At 39.5% G+C, this 21,887-nt stretch overlaps 1 protein-coding gene and 1 long non-coding RNA gene across 3 annotated transcripts in view; both read left to right on the top strand.

Annotated features, from left to right (window-relative positions):
- LOC113093052 (uncharacterized) overlaps positions 1–21,887 on the top strand; it is a 38,746-nt gene that overhangs the window by 10,067 nt on the left and 6,792 nt on the right. The window lies entirely within an intron of this gene.
- On the top strand, positions 675–20,722 carry LOC113093050 (uncharacterized). 2 transcript variants are annotated; one of them, XM_026258882.1, is made up of 2 exons: positions 675–1,662; positions 17,674–20,722. In XM_026258882.1, the coding sequence occupies exon 2, from the start codon at positions 17,707–17,709 to the stop codon at positions 19,468–19,470; it is 1,764 nt and encodes a 587-aa protein (XP_026114667.1). In that variant the 5' UTR covers positions 675–1,662; positions 17,674–17,706; the 3' UTR covers positions 19,471–20,722. The 2 variants fall into 2 exon arrangements, with proteins under 2 accessions (XP_026114667.1, XP_026114666.1); XM_026258881.1 differs by lacking the exon at positions 675–1,662 and adding an exon at positions 16,254–16,675.

Below are 21,887 nucleotides of genomic sequence, written 5' to 3'. Positions count from 1 at the left end.
AAAAAACTGTATTTTTGAATTACGGAAAATTACTGTTACTTAATGTGCACGTTATTTAACGGTAATTTTCCGGCACCCCAGCTGCCGGAATTTTACCGTTTTTTTACGGGATTTTTTTTTACAGTGTGTGTCACGCCATGCACACCACACATTAGCCATTCACAGAGGGGGAGAAGAGGGAATAAAACCTCTGTGAATACCAGGATTTGCCAAATGGCTGACTGCTTTTACATTATAGTTTATAATTTGATCTAAACTCTAAAATACATTTCTCTCTCTTATTTTTCATGTTTTTGTGAACGTTTACATTATTGTTGGGCCCATGATGGTTAGATTGGTGTACAGTTATTCCTTTATTGTGGTCTTTTTGATAGACAATTTTCTCCCATCACGCTCCTTTGACATCTGTCCCTTTTATGTGCTCTGCCTGATAGGAGACCATGTGTGTGTGTGTGTGTGTTATCCTCACAGAGGCCTGTGTGTGTGTGTGTTTGTGCTATAGTAATGGTTTTGTGTGCTTTAATCCTTGTTCTGATGCTATACCTCAAAGCTCAGGATGATAGACCAACTATGTAAACAGTTTATGTGTATGTATGTGTATATATATACACAATAAGACTTTGCTCTTTTTCATTTCTTTTTTTATTCTTTGAACCTGTTTAGCCTCCACATTTTTGATCAAAGAGGCTCAAATGAAAGGGTAAATGTCTGTGTGTATATTTATTTATTTATTGATATGTGTGTGACTGTATACAAACTTGTTTGTTTATGAACTCGGCAAGAAAGATTAATTTATTAGATCTGTTAACCTCCACTTCAAAGTGTCTGAGTACTGTTGTACAACAACCAAAAGGCTGAGAATGAATGTTTGTCATCAAAAAAACAAATTCCCACTTTGTTGCTTTGACCGTTGTTTGATGGTGACTCACCTGCTTTATGCATATTTCTTCGTCTCTTTGTGTCCTCGTCTCTCTTTTTCTGTATCTGTATTTAGTATGTCTGTTTCTCTCTCGCTCTCTCTAAATGTAAAATGAGAGCCCGCCCCCGACAGGTCACTTTACTAATGCGAAAAGACACAAATTCAGATGCGTGTTTAGCATCGGAACAACCCAGCATCCAATCACTGGACAATACACATCACCCCTCGCTCTGTCATCGTGATGTCACAGGGTGTGTAGAGCGTGTAAGTGTGTTGTGTAGCGAGTGTGGGCACGCGGCAGTGCAGAGCATCGGCTCAAATATGAGATTTATTGTGAGTGTCACCCAATTCTCTCTCTTTTTTCATTTTCTTTCCCACTCCGCCCTTTCTTCCCCCATTTAACGTCACATTGGCATCAATCATCACTTTTCCTCTTGCCCCCCTCATCCATCTCTCTGTCTTCTCCATTGCGATTTCTTCTCACCGTATCAGTCTGTTCATCCTCCATTTTCCATTTATCACATCTACATGATTGTTATTGCTCATTTGCACTCTGACAGTATTAAAACACCTCAGGCTTACAACAGCTTGCTGTGCCATTTCGTTTCACGAAAACACTGGTGTCTGAAACGGCGTGGAAGTGGGAGTGAACAAAAATGAACACGCACCTTAAATGCCACGTGCTAGACGCGAATTAAACTGTCAGACGAGTAAGGACCGTGTGCCAGAGCTGCTGCGTGCAGGTCTGTAATCAGCTTCATTATACTTATGTGCCACTCGTCCTTTCAGTGGTCTATCAAAAATTATTTTAAAAGGCCAGAAAATGCCTTTATTTCACAGCCAGGGGTGATTGCTGAAGCGTTTCAAAGCCATTTGACTGAAAATGAGTGCAGCTCAAGCGTGGAAATGGCAAGCTGTTTATGATGTCACCTAAACCCCGACTCATTCTGTAGGTTCCTATTCTGTATTTTCTGAAATTGCACGTCGCCCCACTAGCGCAGATCTCTTTTGAGATAGTGGATTGTTTTCGCAATTAAAAAGTCGGTTTCTTGCTCTCCCCCTCCGCCACAATTCATAGCGAATTCTGCCTGACGTTTGTTTGCCATGTTTTGAGTGACGGGGCCAATGGCTTCGCACTCGCCTCACCCTGTTTCTGATTGAACAATGACCAGAGTCTCGCTTTCTGAGGTCGCTCCATTGGGGTATTTATACTAAAGCACGACGATCCCTTCAATCCAATCAGCAGCTGCCATATTAGTGCAGAAATGAAATGGTGGTGTGTTATGTTTTGCTCTCGTGTTATTTGAGAGCGTGCTGCCGCATTGGCCAATCATCGGCGCAGTGTGCAGTCTCTTCTATCTTTGTGATTTCTTTGGAATGCTGTTGTTTGCTTAAATTGCTCTCTTCTTACACAAGAAAGCCGGAACAGAGCGCACGGCTCGAGAAAGGGCGGCTGATTGCGGCTATTGTCTAGCGAGTGTGGCTCATGGGCACTCATGGGGTAATTGCCGCTCAATGAGGCTGAGGCGTGCTCCAAAGGGAGAGACCGCATGTGTGCGAGAGCCAGTGTGTTTTGTGTTTGCAAGGAGGATGAGGATGGAGCCGACGGAAGGTTTTCGATTTATAATTTATGATAATTTTCCCAGCGACACACTCTAGTTAGAAAAAACCTCCCAGAGGGACTCTCAAACTAAGCTGTACTAACACACAGTCCTATTGTTTCACCAAAGACACAGGGTACTCTGTGAAGGGCGAGTGGGAAATGGGGAATAACAATTGTAATGGCTTTTATACCAGTCTATTGTCTGCCAAGACAACTCTGCAGCTTGTAACCTGAAGTCCCATCTTTCACCGTGATATGTGTCTTCGCCTAGCTTGAAGGCGATGTCAGCGAGACGGAAATGTTCAGAGAATAGTCTGCTCCCTCAGAGCCCTGGAGCCATCATGATTTTTAAAAGACGTTATCTGTTAATGCGATGGTGATGATCTTTGAGGTTTCATTCCACTTGAAGTACGACTTTTGTCAGATGTTGTTTTGTACTATCTGCCAAGATACATTTGCCTTTAAATCCAGAAATGGGATTTGTTTGCCTGGCTTTTTCCATCCATTTCGTTTAATTTATAGTGTGACACCTGCGATTGTGAAGGTTTACATCCTTGTAAATGCTCTCTCTCTGCATCTGCATCACTTTTTGACAAAATGCCAAGCTGCCGGAAATCTACATTTGCATTGATGAGTGGTTTCGTGTGCACGTCAGTCTGAATGTAGAGATTCTGTGGCCTGAAATGCTGTTGTGTGTATAGATGCTGGGGTCTTTGAACATTCATGTTATCATATGTTGGCATTATAGGGGGACAGCGAGGGTAGAGAGAGTGTGCACGCACAAGAGAGAATATGTGTGTGTACACTGTATATAAATTGGCAGGTTGTAATTAAATGTGCAGACCTCTCTACTATCTCCTCCTCCAGCCCTGCGCCAGTGACGCACAAACGGCTGCAGCAAAGTGAGTCATCCAGCCCTGAGGATCACCAGCCCTCCCTCTATCTCTATATCCCCCTCTTCCCCAGTCCCCCCTTGTACCTCTTTCTCTCTTGCCCTCCTCCATTCAGTCCCTTCCACTCCATCCCTCGTCACCTTTCTCCAATGTCCCCCCAGATTTTTCTAGTCACATGTTATTTACTTATTGACTGAATCCCCCAGTGTGAGTCTCTCTATGCATTTGTTTTTTTGTCTCTCTCCCACAAAATTTTACTACTTTTTCACTATTCTCATCTTCCGTCCCTTTCAGTCACTTTATAATTCTCACGGTCTCTATTATATTTTGCCATTTGTTTTGTATATTTTTTCCATTCCCATCAGATCAATAAAAATTAATGCATTAAATGAAAAATTCCAGATGGCAGTAAGAGAGTAACATAAAAATGAAAAAGAGGAAGAAAGGAAAGAAAAGAAGTCAAAAGTGGATGTTTGTCACATTTCAAAGATGCATCACAACTAAAGACCATATACAGGTGTTTAAGTATGCTGGGAAGTTACCTTATATGAAATGATTTATCAGTGTATTTGTATGTAAGAGAGATAAACATGATTTACCATAAAAGCTACACAATTTCTGACTCTGTTTATGACTCATTTTTAATCACTATGTTTTCCAAAGTTGACAGTTGCAACCAAAACAAGCAAGAAGCCGTATATAAAAGTGTATGAGTAATTGCAATTGCATAAAGAGAAACTGGTCACATGCTGACTATAAATCGATCAGAAGTGTTACTTAAATGCTTAAACGCTGCTAAATTACAGTATTGTGTGAGTTTTGAGGTCATCTGCTACTATTCTGTCCTGATAGAGGGAAGAATAGGGAAGAAGGCTGATCACATTCGTGAGTCATGTAATTGTGAGCACTGCCCTGGTTGGCTTTGACTAAAAAAAGAAGTTCATCACCTGAAAAAAAGCAATTTAGCACCTAACTTGCCGTGGTTATCCAATTAGCTTCATCTACAACGCGGATATGCATGGGGAGCAACATACTGATGTCGCCATTTAAACGCTCTCAAAGACTTCTGCTGAAACACAATCAAATGGAATCAATTCTTTTATTAAGATGAAAGTAGCTGTAGAATAAAGGCTGAGTGGAGAGCTGGCTACCCATGTAAATGAAAAGAAACCGGAAATTTTACTTTTCGAATTCTCAAAGTAGTTACAGCTCTGACTCATGCAGTTTGCTCAGTCATTGCAGATGTGCCATGACTAGCTAAAGAGTCACAATAAAACTTTTGACTTCTCAAATTTTCTCTGCTCTCAGGAATGCATATCAGTTTGTTTTTATACATTGTTTATAAATAATGATGTAATAATGATAATGATATAATAATGCAAAAAAAAACAAACAAACATTTATTTAAACCAATGTAAAAAAAAGTCCAAAATGAATTTTAAATCCTTTGAAAAAAAATAAATAAATGCTTTTTTGTAAGAAAAAAATGACCATATTTAAAATGCAATAATCAAATTAAAATAGCTTGCACTCACTGTTGTACATGGATGCAGTTCCGGAGGAATGAAGTATGAGGTCAGCTTTGCGCATGCGTGTTTGTCAGAAGTGACGAACATGGAAGTGCAGAGGAGAGATCAAAACAAAACAATGGTCACTAATTAGAAGTACAAAACAAGGATTTGTTAAGAAGGACATCGGAGGATTTCAATATAAGCCAAGAGGAGACTGGTTTTCCTTTGCTAAAGTAAGGAAACTTTGCTTCCTTTGCTCCTGTCAAAAAACATTGGTTTTCACGAGACTCACCAGTGCATGCGCAAAGCCGACCTCATACATCATGCTCCCGGAACTGCTTCTGTGTGCAACTGTTGGTGCAAGCTACATTAAAGTAACTATTACGTTTTGAACATGGATATTTTTCTTACAAAAACACATCGATTTGATACAGGAGGTCTTTGTTCACTCCCCAGATCCTTTTGAGACAAAAAAAAAAAAAGATAATTATGGATGGGCTCTTTTTATTTAACTTCTTTTGGACTGATGCACTGCAACACCCGCTGAGTGCCATTAAACTGCTTAAAAGATCAAAGACAATTTTTTATATAACAACTGGATTCATATAAAAGAAGAAAGTTATATACACTTAGAATGAATTGAGGTTGAGTAATTTATGGGCAAATTTTCATTTTTGCTAATCATAATCTCCCACTTGCAAGGAAGGAATGCAAAATTTGCCTAAACAGATTATTTAAGGAAACTGAATGCCCAGCATGTTTTATATGTTAATATCTCAGGGATATATTAATCATTCTGCTTAATTTTTAATCGGCATCACAATCATTGAAAGTTTATACATTATAAATGTTGGTATTCTCTCTAACCCTACAACCCTGTAGCTGTAAATACAGGTATTTATATATAGGTATATAAGTATACACTGTGTTTATTATAGTTAGTTAGACATTTAGACCTTTGTACAGTTATTTGCATAAAGCTGGCAAGGTGTAGCCTACAATCTGTTTATTTAAATATTTTGTGGTTTTGAAATCTGGTCTCTTTATCCTTAAGAGAGGTTCAGAATAGAGAGGCAGTGTGGGCGAGTTAGTGGAAGCGATGGTGGGATGTAGTAGAGCAGGTATGTCCTTATCAAAACATTATCTGGGACAACAAGGTCGTTGCTTGCCAGAGGACACCTTTCTGTACTTTGAAAACACTGTTTAAAACCACCCACCAAGATACAGCTTAACAAAATAATCTGACAGCCTATAGTTAATTCGGGCTGTAAAAGAACACAAATTAATTATGTGTTAACGTGTGTGTGTAAAATACAATAACATTCAAACATATAAAAGAAGTCTATGTTCTCCAAGGCTGCATTAATATGATCAAAAATACAATTAAAACTACGATTACAATTTTAAATAACTGTTTTCTATTTGAATATAATTTAAAATGTTAGTCACATGATCCTTTAAAATCATTCTAATATGTTGATTTGTTAAATGTTTCTTATTATTATCAATGATGAAAACAGTTGTGCTGCTTAATATATTTGTGGAAACAGTGATTATTTGATGAATAGAAAGCTCAAAAGGGCAGCAATTAGTTGAAATAGAAATCTTTTGAAACATAAATGTCTCTTGTGTCACTTTTGATCAGTTTAAAGCATCCTTGCTAAATAAATGAATATAATGAAATGAATAAAAAACCTTCGGAATCGTTTGAAATAAAGCTTTTTTAATGGACCTTATTCCTGCTAGATGCCATATACTGTTTGCTGTGAATGAAATTGAGAGCTATATACAGTTTGCTATATAGTCCTAAATATATTTTTCACAACCCATGCTTTAAAAGTTTTTGACAAGAGTATTGGAAGTATTTTTGTTAAAAAAGTTTTGTGTAAAAACCAAGTTACATTAAGTCCAACCCACTGAATTCTATCCCTCACAGCTCACATATGATATCCATGACGAGGTTCATTGATAAGCACCTGTTAAATCGATTATGTGAGCCTATCCACAGATACTCTGTCTGCTATTTCTTATTTGCTCACATAAAAGTCTTACGTTCTATAATGGCATTTGCATAAACTAATGAATTGTTGCAATGTTGCAATAAACTTGCAAGGAAAGTTAAGAAGCTAGTGATCTGCAGACTAACATCACTCGAGGAGAAGCAAGTGAGTGAACCATTGAGAGCATTACTCTGGACATAGTTTACAAATCCTAAGAGCCAATGCTCTCCTATTCACATAAAATAAAAGCCGTTATAATACCTTTGGAGTGTGGAGAAGAAAGCCATTATGAACTGAGAGGCGATATTGCTACAGTGAATGCAGATGGAATATCGTGTTTTGCAGTGTAGTTCTTATACAGTGATGGGTGATATTTAGTCAACAGATGAGAGACAAAGGCGACAACAACTACATTCTTTCATCCTCACAGACGCTGGCCTCCGTATGCTTCATCGAAATATCCTCAATGAATCTTGCGTCTTTGTACCGAGGCTTATGTCCTAATCTCCAGTCATAATAGGCCTCATTATTAAACATATTGCTGTAAACCAACACAGCCATCTGGCTCACTGAGTGCAGCACTGAATAGGACAAGAGTGACTGTTCCTTTCATGTCACCTATCATTGCACACTGTAAAAACACAAGCTGGTATGACGGCTGGTTGGGTGTTGGGGGTGGTGCGATTTGATTGACGAGGGCATGAATGACCTCATAATGGATGAATTTTTATGAGGCGATGCGGAGAGGGCTTTGATGGACTGAATCAGCCAGTGGTAATTAAACGATTAATAGTACTTAGCTCAACTCAGATCATCTCCTGCGCTGGCTCCCGTGGGGCCCGTCATCATGTTGAAATTACACAGATGTTATCGCTCTCCTCGCCTGTAGACAGACACACAATCAGTGTTTGGTGCGGAGGCTCGCTCACGTACGTTCGTACGCCATACCAATGTCAAATGACACAAAAACAGATAATGGTAATGTTAATTCGGCGCTGTCCTCATTATCTGACCAAGTCATCTCCATATGTGCTGTTTCACAAACTCTACTGGCAAGTTATGCAACAAATATGTTCCTCACACTCTTCTCCACTGGGGCATAGTAGCCATCATAACTGGTGATTGGGTGGGTGGTGATGGGTTATTAGGATATATCAGTATTGTTCACCCCACAAATCAGTGTCCATCCTAAAATGCATCCACCTACTTCTCAAATCACTCATTTACAAATCAATATGGAAATATAAAAAATTTATGGACTCTATTTACGCTACCACTTTTTTATCTGTTTTCAATGATTAATATAATTAATATTCATTTCTATTATTTAAAAAAATAATGTCTTAGCCATTTTTCATAATATGTGATAAATTGCTCCAGCTCATTTTTTTTTTTAGTTTTGCTTATGGAAGTAAAGTGGAATGTGAATGCTGTTTATTCTTTACTTTAAAGTGCTGCTTGTAGCCACAAATGTAACTGTTCTTCTAATCCATAGCTACATTCATTTGTTTTTATTTTTTTTCTCAGTAATGATATAGAAGAAACATTTTGGGTTCTTCAACAGTCCCTGAACAGTTCTTATAGGGATAGTTCATGTAAAAATTTTAATTAGCAGAAAATATAAATACCCTCAGGCATCAACTGGACGCTGGGGTTCCTCAGGGATCAGTTCTTGGACCCTTCCTCTTCTTCATATACACTATGTCATTTGAACCCATCATACAGGCATATAGCTTCTCCCACCATTGCTATGCGGATGACACACAGCTCTATCTTTCATTTCAGCCAGATGATCCAATGCTAGCTACACGGATCTCAGGCTGCTTGACGGACATCTCAGTATGGATGAAAGAATATCACCTACAGCTCAACCTGGCAAAGACCTGTATTTCCTGCCAGTTCAACTCTAAAGCATGATTTCACCATCCAGTTAGGTTAGTCAATAATTACCCCATCAAGATCAGTCAGAAAAATTGGCGTAATCTTTGATGGCCAACTGACTTGGCCAACCACATTGCAAAAATGGCTTGATCTTGCAGGTTTGCATTGCACAACATCAGAAAGATTAGGCCCTTCCTAACGGATCATGCTGCACAACTTCCTGTCCAGACCCTTGTCATTTCAAAGCGGGACTACTGCATTGCATTTCTGGCTGGACTTTCATCATGCACAATCAAACCTCTACAAATGATTAAGAATGCAGCATCACAACTGGACTTCGCACTGGCTTCTGGTTGCAACTTGCATCAAATTCAAGACATTGATGCATGCAAATAGAACAGCCACAGGCTCAGCTCCCGCCTACTTCCACTCACTTTTACGACTCTACATTCCCTCCAGAAGTCTGAGATCTACTAATGAGTGATGCCTCGTGGTACCATCACAGAGAGGCACAAAATCACCCACTTTCTAGAACATTTTCGTTCACCGTTCATGGCTGGTGGAAAGATCTTCTCGCCTCTATCCGGTATGCTGATTCCTTGACAATTTTTAAGCGACAGCTGAAAACTTTCTCTTTCCTCACCATCTGACGTCAAAATCCCCAGTGTAGCTTGTACTTATTTGAACAATGTCTGGAACTTGCACTTCCTGTGTCTATTTACCTCTTTAAAATGAACCGCTTGATGCTTTGGATAAAAGCATCTGCTAAATAAATAAATAAATGTAAATTGGATCTGCTAAAAAACAAAAAACAAAAAAACCCCACAATAATCCACAAGTAATCCACGTGACTTCAGTGCATCAATTAACATCTTGAGAAGAGAACCGCTGCATTTTTGTATAAAATTTTTTTTTTAAAAACCTTCAGAGAGCCTACTATCCATAATATTAACTCTAAAAAAGAAGTAAAAATAGGGTCCAATGTAGCCTACTGTTTTCTTGATGTTTTTTTTATTTATTTTGCACTTCACTGCATATTAGGGTTGACAGAAATATCCTATATTTATATGTATATATGTATACACACACTCTGTATATATTACGAGGAGTGTGATATTCATTAAGTGAGATTGGAACTCCAACCCTTTCACTGTTTGTATCACTACGCTTGCAATATTTCTCACAGCGAACCTCATGGAGGACCACTAAATCCAGTATAATTTTATAAGTAATAAATTTATTTTTTTTTTGCGTCAGGGAATGTAGAGTATTTTATGTTTAGACTTCAACTATGCGGTTTGTTTAGAAAGTTAATGTCTTTTTGAAAATTTGCTCCTGTGTTTTCAGAGCCATTTTAGAGCCTCAATTCATCCAGATCCTCTGGAATTTGCTGCTGAATCTGATGTCTCCATAGTGGTTAAACATGAATTATATTCCATTTGTGTAAATTGAATGGCCACTCTCTGATCTCATTCATCTATTATTGATCTTATCTAATCTATGCACTGAGCTGTGCTGTCATTGGAAATCATTTTTAACAGATGTCAACTTTAGTTTTGAATCCATGGTGGAAGGAAGTAGTTCTGTTCAAAAGAGCGCTTTTAAACACACTCTGTTGTTTCTTGTGCACACACTTGTCAAACTGTTTTATAAATGCAATATCACACTTGTAGCAGTGTGATATGGCTGTACATCGACATTCTGTGAATACCCAAGGCACTTGGTCTGCAGAATCATGCCTACGGCTGAATCACAGCAGTCCCACATTGTTGCATTCTCCAGGGAAAATGTCATCTCATCTGAAACAGGACAGAAATAAGCACAGATGAAGAATGTTTATAAGTGAAAATAGTTCTAAACAAACATGACAGTGGATCTGATGTGGGAGAACAACTGAAGATGGACTTATTCTATAGAGGAAGAGTTTCTTAAAAATTTCAGTTTTTCATGAATAGAGTCTTGTTGATAACTTTTGGATCATTTAAATATTTTTATCAGTTTTCTGAACTCATTCTGACGGCACCCATTCACTGCAGAGGACACATTGGTGAGCAAGTGATGTAATGCTACATTTTTCCAAATATGTTCAGATGAAACAAACTCATCTACATTTTAGATGGCAGGGCCATTGCCAGAACATGTATAATTGTAGGGGATTAAGTTTTCATAACAGGCACACTTTTTATGATCTCAGAAAAAGACATTTAAGAAAAAAACAATAACTAGTATTACAAGTTACTGAAATTATGTTCTATATTAAAACATATAGTTCAGCCTACAACAATTCAGATGAATTAATTAACTTAAACATTTGCATTACGCCTTAAATTTGGACACATTCCTGCCCTATATATGCAAGGCTATAGCATAATGGAGGGGACTTACACATTTGGATCTATTTGATGAATAAGAACATATTCAGTGAAATAGTCCAGCAATGCTAATTTTCATGGTTAACTGTAAGTAGATAGATGTTTGACATGTTTTAGTGAAACCAGTGGTCATGTTCATTTCCCAACAGGGTCTTCTGACATCTGGATTATCAGACATTGGGGTGTTGAATGTGTCATGGTGACAAAAACTGAGGGGAACCGTATTAAGAGCTTCTCTTTCTTCTCATGGAATTTTAAGAAAACGTGACTCTACATTTCATGCAGTTATAAACATTTCTCTCTCTCTCTCTCTCTCTCTCTTTGTTTTATTTGGCTTGGGGAATGTATCGCATCCTGGTGGTGTGCTTCCATTCATCTTTTTGCGTTTTCTATCTGCCTCTCCCTCTCTGTCTATCTCTCTCTCTCTCACACACACAGACACACACACGAATTCGTTCCCCTCCCTCCCATTCGATTGATCAGAGGCTTGTGGGTGTCTTGGATGAGTCATATCAGCAGTTTACCCAGTTTAAAGCATCTTTCAAATTACTTCCCTTCCAGTCGGGTTCCATGCTGATAACTGATAACAGTTTTCGTTCCTACAAGGAGATTTGGAGGACACTTGTGCGCTGGTGTTGTCGGGGGGCGCGAGTTTATGGTGCGTAACGGTGTATGTGTGTTTTGCTGAGCTGCGCATGCGCGCGTCTCGTGCTCCGTAAACACCGAAACTCATGGAACATGTGGATCAAAACAAGAATGATGAAGACAATACCTGCAGGTTCATAAATGGATTGCTCCTTAGTTTGACAACGTCGACTATATAATAATTGAAGATGACGAAAAATATCTTCAGTAATAATACTTTTACTTTTTGAGGCTGTAGGCTACTCTTAAATGGCCACATTTTTTTTTCTTGTTTACGTTTTATTCTGTAGTTTATCTTCTTTTGTTTCATCTTTATTTTTGTAATAGGCCTACTTAATTCGCTCGTTTGTGTATTCCATCGACTAAATCTTCAAAAGGCTTTTCAGAAGATGCATAGCCTAACATATCTTTTAAAAAATCTCTGTCAACGATGAAACAGTTTGATAGGCTCTTTTTTCCCCTCTCTCTCTCTCTCTCTCTCTCTCTCTCTCTCTCTCTCTCTCTTTCTCCTAATATTTGCCTTGATGCCAACTTTAAATGTGAAATGGGCAACATCACAAAGGAACCATAAGTCACAACGCTTGAAATCACGTAATGATAGCGCCCTCTGCTGGATTTATTTCCAGGAGATATACACTCAGACAAAGCAGTGTATTAAATCATCTTTGTATTATTGACAATATACTGAATTGTTTAATATAACCTAGTATTTAAAGCTACCCACATGAAAATACAGGTATAATTTTGAATTCTATCTGTATACTCCCTTGTGTACATATACTTGTGACCTTTCATTAAAATATCAGCATTCCTTTGTCTTGAAAAAATAGAGAAACAAAGAAAAAATAATAATTTAGGTTGTAGACCCATGTATGACGAAACTACAAATATGTCTAAACACGTGTTTTACATTAAATATGGCAAAACAATAATTATATAGCCACTTTTGTCTTTCCGACTTCACGTGATTGTTTCTCGGCCACTTATTTATAAATATTATTTATTTAAAAAAAATAAAACATAGCCTATTTGAGATTTGAGCCAATAAATGTTTAGAAATAATGTAATTTTTTGGCATTCATTTAAAAGTTAATCTACATTTTGTGAGCTAATTGGTGATTTGTAGGCTACTAAGCCTACTGGATTCCATATTATCCATCATATTACGGGATTTGTTTAGCCTATTGAAAGTCATTCCAAAATATATAAAAAAAACTTTACTATATAAAAAATAATATAAAAAAATTATGTTATTTCTTTCGAAATTCAAGTCTACACTAATATTCACAAAATATGCTATTTAATAACAGACTGACGACAGGTTTAGATAGGCTATATTTATTTACAATGTTTTGTAAGGGGCGAATGCACAAAATACTGTACAATACGTACAATAGTTTAAATGCGTTGTCATGGGCTTTTGTCTCTTAAAATGTCGAGACATCACAATTTTTATTTTTCTGAATCGTATTAACTAAACAAATGCTATATACTTGTTTTAATTGAACATCGCACTAAGTCCAAATGTTATGGGCGAGCTGATCTATCCTCTCTCCACGTGAAAGAAAGATGGATTGATGGCAGGGAACCGATGACTCTCGTTGATATCAATCGGCTCATTAACTCCAAATACGAAGCCAACCTCCGACGTAATAGCCTATGTCACTGACCAAAGGGGTTCATCGCATAATTCGGCGAAAAAGCGCTTTGGTCTGTTCTCTAAACAAAAACGCATGAGATTCTGAACGCAAATATATTTGGAAACGAAATTTGGTTTACAATTATCATTATTGTCCTTTCAACAACTGACAGCGGGCTTATTTATTACAGCGCAAAATGTCGTTTTGTGTGACAGAACATTTAGGGACTGGGGTTATCATCTGTCCATTTATCCATAAAATATTTTTGGCGGAAAAAAGTCATCAATTAAAAACGCGACAATAGTAAACACTTGGTGAACGAGAAGCGCGCATAACAGCTGTATGAATGAGGACGCGCGCGAGGACGGACTACGCTTCATTCGCAGTGTAACGAACTGTTCAAACTGTAAATACGGAGATATTCCGAGGTCAAACACTCCCATGGGTCGACATTATTGAAATTGGGACACCGCACTGAATAAATAAAACAAACATCACTGCTAGCCGCAAGTTAGTCCAGTGGCAACGGTCAAAGAGCGCATACTGACACACAATGAACTGTCTCGTGTCTGGTTCTTCTTTGTCAATATTTACGTGGAAATGTGCTCACATAATTCGGTTTAAATCGTCAGCCTCAAGTGCCTAAATGTGTCACGGGGCTCATTCCGGACTGAGGCACCTTTCAGAAAGACGTTTTTCGACAAATCAGAGCCTATCGCCTCAGGAGAGCAGTCGCTTAGGAGAATTTGCCATCCAAACAGATGCGGTGCTCGTGTGTGGGCGCGAGGCTTGGGCTACACACCATTAAGCTCGAGCCGCAGCTGAGTAAAATGTGAAATGGGAGAATTAATCGATCCCAGGACGATGCTCTTTTTCAGTCTCGTGGGAGTACGAATTCTTTTATTCATGAACGCGTGTTATGTCACTTCCATTAGGCGGTGGACATTTTTTGAGTGTATCTGAACATACATTTTCATAATTGCAGCCAATATGTCTGCAGAGCCCTCGAAAACTTGACGAATCTTTTCCTTGTGTAGGTGTGAACAATAACTCTCATCACCCCATACACCCAGGAAAAACTTCAAAGGCGCTTTTATCTGCTATTTTGCCCAGTTCTCTTTGTTTTGCCTCAGTTTTTAACATATAATGTATTCATTCTCTTCTTGAGTGGGCATTTTGGGTCCTGGATGAAGTGCATGGGCAGTTAGGAGGAGGTGAGTCAGCGCGGGGGATGGAGAGCGCTGGTTTAAGGGTCGCAACTGCGCTAATGCTGAGTGGCAGTCGATAATGCCAAGCCGTATCAAAATCTGACCCCTGGCCCTTGGAGCTCTTAAATTATTCGCCACCAAGGTAGAAAAGGACACGCATTCACACTCATAGCTATACGCGCTTACCAGTGAACTCCTTTGTTGCATGCCACATTTCCCTTTACAGAATAAAAAGGTAATTTCCCTGCCAACTTAAATAACACACGTTATTTATTGGCACAGTATAGCTGTTGGAAAATATTGATAGAATCAAGCCTCGCACTTATACCTCTCTGGAGCGAAAAATGCAGCTTTTTTAAATGACAGCTTTAAAATGAATTGTTTGCTGTGAATCATGGCAAACATTTAAGTTTAGTCAAAGTTGGTTGTATATGGTCCTTGAACTGTTTATATGGTTATTTTTATTTATTTATTATTAATTAAATGTTTTACTTTTCTTATTCAATGTTCCGTTATGGATTCTTTTCATCCATGTATTGGTATATGGGTTCTCTAAAGCACCAGTACGTATGGCAGGCTACAAACGTTCATAAAAATGTTTTGCAGTGACATCAGGCTGCAAAACCCATTAGGTTCTAAATCGAACCCATTTTCATCAATCTGATTAAGTAGGGTACCTGGAAATAACAATAACAATAAAAGACAAATAAAAAGCAAACATACACGATAATAGGGTTAGGTAGGACGGATCTCAAAGTTTCATGCCAATTCAAGAACACGATTCTATTGGATGCAGCCTTTGAAAATATTGAAATAAGGTTCCCACTCTATAATGAGACAGCTTTGATGCTGCCATTTCGAGTGTGGCTCGTGGGACTTCAATATCCGCACTGCAACTAATCCAATTACACGAATCATAAACTGTGATTGGCGGGATTGCTGTTGGCTCCAATGCCACGCGAGCTTTTTCCAATTAGGCCTATTCCGAAAAGCTACAGTATTCATGTAAAGGTTCTAAACCACGTCAGACGAAATTCTTATCTCGAAAAGCATAATTGCGAGAGAGAGAGAGAGAGAACGCCATGGTTGTACTCTTCAAGACACATCTTGACTATTTCTGGATTATTTGTAGGTCGTTTGAGTGAACTGAAGCTTCCTGTACATGCAAATAGGCCTAATTAAAAAAATTACATGTTAATTTGAAAACATTACATGAGAATGACGTTAGAGACAGGTGGATGAAAGTCAGGGGCGGCAGGAGACAAAGAGCGGAAAATTGAACGAGCTCGGGAAATTGAGCGGAAGTAGAGCAGTGAAGCTGAACCGCCTGCGTCACGGTGGGTGCAGCAGTTCGGTCTCTCTCCAGCTCTGATTAAGGCCACCTCGCAAACAATCAACAGGCCAAAATGGTCTGCTAAGTAAGTGACAGTGTCAAATTTTGCTAGGTATATGGTCTACCCTTGTAATGGTTTCCCATGTGTTGCGAATAAACGGATGTTTTAGACTTAAATGTATAATGTCCAAAACAGCAAATCGCCAGTGTGTAATCAACTCATTAGCCTACATTTAGTTTCTGTATGAGTTAATTTAGCAGTGGTGCTTTCACTGTGTACCACAGACTCCGTTCTTAATGGAGAGACTGTTTCATTCATGCAATCTCTGTTCATTCATCAGAGCACCGTAGCGTACCCTCTGAGTTCAAACGAGACACGAAATTCTTATCAATGGAGAGTTCTGACGTCAACAGCGGCGCGATGACTCGTGGGTCACGTGTCCAGACGCGTCTGTACAAATGGGAGTTGCGCTGTCCGTGGTCCTGAAAAAAATCACGCTCCGCATTCATCTCTCAACAAGACGGATCGAAGTGTGTTTCAAATAATTCTTGTGGGAAGCAAACTTACTTTAACTCAAGTTTTAAATGAACTTAAGGATAGCGGTTGTTTCCAAACCTCATCCAAGAAGCACAAGGTTTTGAGTTCCAGCTAATTTGTTCGGGAAATCAGGTGAGTAAGTGCACTGCCATTCCTACACGCACTCGATAAATAGTTTATAGTTCCATATAACAACAAAGAGACGCTATGAATGAATAGATATAAGTCTTCCGCTGATACCTACCTTGAGATGATGTTGAATCTCAGTGCAAGTCATTCAAGGAGATACAGGTCGACCGATCAACAAGCGTTTCATTCATAAATTTCTAAACGCCTTTTCCCCTCTTTTTTTCTTTTTCTTTTTTCTTTTTATCCGCATCACCTCTCCGACAAGGTAATTTTGATATGTGATATCAATGTTTTTTTTTCTTTGTTAAAGCAATAAATAAATAATAATAATAATAATAATAATAATATTTTGGGATGTGAATTTTAAAAGAATCTCAAGACTAGTTGGCTAGGAGTTCATTCTTTAGAAATCGAAAGGAGGAAGAGAATTTACAAACTAATAAATGAAGGACCAAATTGCTTTTATATGAATGAATGAAAAGAAAAATATTGACTGACATACTAGTTTTTTTCTCTCTCGCAGTTTGCATTTCAAGAGAAAGTGAGATAAAGCACGTTAATTTATAAGGTTTTATTCAGGCATGCTTTCGGTTCCCTTGCCATTTAAGAAAGACAATTTACCCTAAGTGTTGTTTTAATATAGTCATTAACCATATGTCGCCTTGCTGTGGCGTTTCGCTAATCCGACTCGAGAAATGATAGGTGAAGAGGCAACCACGGAATCCGCTCGATATTGCCTTTATACTTAGTCTCCGTGTGGACTCACTTTAATTAAAGCAGCACTATTAATTGGATTTAAAAAGTGATAACGTATTGTGTTGACGACTTACTGATGTAAAACAAGCACACGTTGTAATATTCTGTTGTACTAATTTAATTAAACAGATCGTTATAATGCTGTAAAGACGAGATGTTAAAATATCAGTGTCAATAAAATGTATAGTCTTGTCAGTGCTCAGAAAAAAAAATTAATCACCATTTTTTTCTTTTGTCTTTGTAAGGTGCTCCCCTCTCCCCCATCCTGTCCTCTCTGCATGGTCATGTTCTGCTGTTGCTACCCCTCCAGCACCTCAGCTCTCCTGTTATTCCTCCTCAGCCTCACCCCCCTGCTGGCCCTGGCTGGCCCTGCACTTCAGCAGAGATCTTCAGTCAGCAGCAGCATCAATGAGGCTCTCAACTTGGCAAAAGAGGACCCGGGGGCAGCAGAAGGAGCTGCTTGGACACATAGGAAAGTGGACAGCCTGCTCCAGAAACCCTTGGGACAGGAACATGTCTCAGATATGGACTCTGCCCGTTCTCTAGCCCTGGTTCTGCTTGAGGCTCTTGACCACCCAGTTAGAGAGAAGATGACCCAGGGGGATTCTGAAGAAGGACTCGCGATAGAGGCAATGAGGAAACAGGGAGACCTTGAGCTGGACACAGAGAAATTGGCAGAGGTAGTACAGCAAAGGGAGGAAAATTGGGGACAAGAAAAGCCAAACGATGAAAGTGAGAGTGTGAAGGAGGACGAAGTGAATACGGTTGAAGGAACAGACGGGCAGAGTCAGTCTAACGTGGCCAACCCCCTCCAGCGCAAAACCAGGGGCTATTTTCAAAACATTGACCTTGGGCTGCAAGACAATGAGATCCTCCCGCCTCTAAAAGGCTATAAAGCCTATAACCAGCAACTGGCCCATGCGACCAAGAAGCTTAAGTGGCAGGAGGAGCGAACGAGAAACCCATCTCAACTTGAAAGAAACTTCATGGATGATTTCGATTTTGTGGAAGAAGAGGAGGAGATTCTGACCCGCAAGGAGGAGGAGGCACGGGCACAGGCAGAGCAGGAGGAGGTGAGGCGGCAGGAAGCCGAGGCACAGGAAGCGCGTGAGGAGGAGCAGAGATTGGCAGACATCGCCTCTGACATGCTTCTGGAGTACATGGGCAGGAAGCCGAAAACATCGTCCTACATGAGCGACATGAAGGTGGCGGCTCTTCTAAACAACGTGGCTGAGGACAAGCGCTCAAACGAGGTGGAGGATAACGACGACGATGATGAGATGGATCCCCAGACCATCGACAAGTTGATCGAGATTTCCAGCAAGCTGCACTTGCCTGCCGACGATGTGGTCGAAATAATCAGCGACGTTCAGGAGAAGAAGAAAAAGAGGAAGGATTTACCCCCGAGCAACACCCCTCGTTTCCGCCCTCTAGTTCCTCTTAAAGCCAAGCCGAGGCCTCAGGCATATCAGTATCCTAAGTCACCTAAGAAATCCTCTTATACTGTCGATCCATATAAGAAATGGTACAAGGAGAAAAACAAAGGCAAGCTCAGCAAGCAGGACTACTGGTTTAAGCCGCAGAAGCAGTTTCTGGCCTATCCCTCGTTCCCCTATTATCAGAAGCCATATCGAGCCTATTACCCGGTCTTCTTTCCACCCCCCAAGCCACGGTTCTATACAAATCCCGCTCTGTCATTTGACTACAACTTTGGGGGCTCCGTGGGGTATGGTCTGAAGCCTCCAAGCCGTAGGTACAGAGACAGGCCCAAGGCAAGGGACTGGAAATGGGCACAAGCCCCACAACGCTCCCAGAACCCCTACCCACAACCAGACACTGTCATACCTAATTACATTCTCCCCCATCCCCGAACTTACCAGGCTCTCCCCATGCCCAAACCACGTTCTCCTCAGGGTGGGAGACCACCTTCTTACATCTACCCACCAGACTATGTGTACGATGAGCCGGAGTCTCCACAGGAGAGCGATGAAGAACTGGAGAACTTCATTGAGAAGATTTATTACAACCGTAGGTTATTTTAGTCAGCTGGGAGTTCAGGATGTTCTAAAGCGATGAAACAAGCGATGAAAGAGTGAGGAGAAAAAGCTGACAGGGAGTTTGAGCGACAGGGCTATGAAAAGACAGTTAGGTGTTTCTTCTCCACTCTTGTGTTTTGATACATTCCAAATCAGGAACGGAAGAGATGGTGCTGCTTTATCAGAACCTCTCTGCGTGCACTTATTTGGTTTCTCTCGCAGTTTACATTTTAATTTGGTGAGAGAATACACAGGTGAATTTGTAAGGTTTCATTCAGGTATGTTTTTGATTCTCTTGCATGTGGGGAAAAAAAAAGATAAAACAAAAAGAAACCAAAAACAAGCAGAGAAAATGGTCAAAGAAAACATTTTGGTGCCAATTGCAAGAGACCCATGTTTATACAAAGATTTATTTTCTTTAGGAAACACTTGATTAATTGAAAAGCAAAGCTTGGGGTTGCATTCTTGATACTGCAGGGCACAGTAATAATTGCTATGGCACTAGTTACACAAACAAGTAACTGTCAAATTATTACAGGCTTTTCCTGAGGGTCTGTTTGATTGTTTTGATCAATGTTCCTATTGCCTTAATACTGATCACTGTTTTCGCTCATCCATGTGCATGCAGGTCTTGCACCACTAAAAAAACAAAAAAAAATTCTGTCACGCACGCTGTAAACAATGCTTGAAACTAAATCTTCCATTTTATTCACAGAAATGCAAAATGATGAATATCTTTGCTAGGTCGGTGCCCTGTCAATCTGCTTGGTGGAATACCTGTACACATGTGATTTACTGTAAACTTAGCATCTTGCCAAAATTTCAAGCAAATTAAAAATAAATGCCCCTGTTGCTATGGGTTATCTCCGATGTTCAACCACTGAGTACAGGATCTTTGTCTTGAGAGCCAACAGAACGCTGTATAGTAATGTTTGTTCCTAAAAAAAGTTTAAAAATGTCTGAAGTTGGTGAGGAATACTCTAAGAGTGAACAGTTTGCACGTCTATCTGTATTTGCATCTTAAAAAAAAAAAAAAAAAAAAAAAAAGACACATTTGGGGAAAATTTCCTTGATCAAACTGTGATTATTTTAAAAAAGAAATAAAAAGAAGAAGAAAAAAAGAAAGACAACTCTAATTACTATAGCAAGTGTTTTCATCAGTGAACTGTCTTGTGAAAGGAATTTGTTGTTGTCAACTTCCCGATTGTAAGTTGTACAGTGTCAAATAAACAAGTGTGTGTGCAATGTGTAAATAACAGCATGTTGATTACTAGTTTTGCTATATGACGGAAATAAAAGCAATTATTTTATTAAAGTCAGTTTTTTTAACAAATGTCTTATTGGAACGTCTTTGATCAGATCCAGAGCAGAAATTAATTAGTTTCTGTACCACAGAGGGTTCTTGCCAGGATGATATATGCCGTTTCTTATCTCACCTGTAGCAGAAATTGCATTTGACGTCACAGAGTTTGAACCAGCATGCCCAGTACATCTTTGAATTTTATCTCTATTTTCCACAAGCTTTTTCTCATGCCGTATTACAGCAGAACACTGAAAACACAAACTGACTGACTACAGACACAATTTATTCTCCAGCTACTCACATACCTACAAAGATCTCTAATGAAACAGACAGATATGCGGCTCTATGATTCTTAAAAAAAAACCTTTACGAGTTACTCATGGCATTACTCATGGCATCCTGTTCCACAACAAGCATTCATGTTGTGATTATTAAGATTGAACATGTTTACCAAACATCAGAGCCAAACGCGTACAGAATTATGCGAGAGAAGATGTAAGTGCATCTGAATGCAAGCATCTTTAACTAGCAAAAGCCGAATCCATGGTTTCAACCTCCTGAGAATGATGCTGTTCAATAAGACGCCACTAGATGAAAGTCATTCGCTAATAAAAAGAACTTAGAATAATAAAAGACGAGTAATGTGAAGGGAATAGACATGGAGACACACTGAGACCAAATGAAAGAGAGGGGTGGGGAGAGAGAAAGCTGCAGTGATTAATGAGTCACATGATTGACGGGTGAGTCATCTACTGCCATGCACCACTGCAGAACCTCAAGCACTTCTACCCTCTCCCTCTCTCTCCCTCTCTCTCTCTCACACAGAGGCACAAACACCAGCCCACTCCCCCACACCCTGACTTTGGACACAATGCAGAACTCAATTATGCTCAAAAACACCTGCATTAGGCAAGATGCAAACACGCCTATTACCAGAAGGCCTTCCTGTCTAATTCAAACTGCACAGCGTTTGGTTAAAACACCACCAAGACCTCCCGTCGACTGATAATAGTGGGGTTTAACCCCAGACAGACGTTCATTATCGTGCTGATGCACTCTAAACATTCACGGCTTCCCATCCAACAGCCTTTAGTGGTGGACCCCGCTGCAAATTAACCAT

Source organism: Carassius auratus, unplaced genomic scaffold, assembly GCF_003368295.1.
Source record: "Carassius auratus strain Wakin unplaced genomic scaffold, ASM336829v1 scaf_tig00214857, whole genome shotgun sequence".
Taxonomy (NCBI): Eukaryota; Metazoa; Chordata; class Actinopteri; order Cypriniformes; family Cyprinidae; genus Carassius; species Carassius auratus.
Note: the sequence above shows the minus strand (reverse complement) of the source record. Positions and strands in the feature narration are given on the sequence as shown.

What these genes read in the sequence shown, in the direction of transcription:
- LOC113093050 (XM_026258882.1), top strand. Translation starts at nt 17,707, where the DNA reads ATGGTCATGTTCTGCTGTTGCTACCCCTCCAGCACCTCAGCTCTCCTG.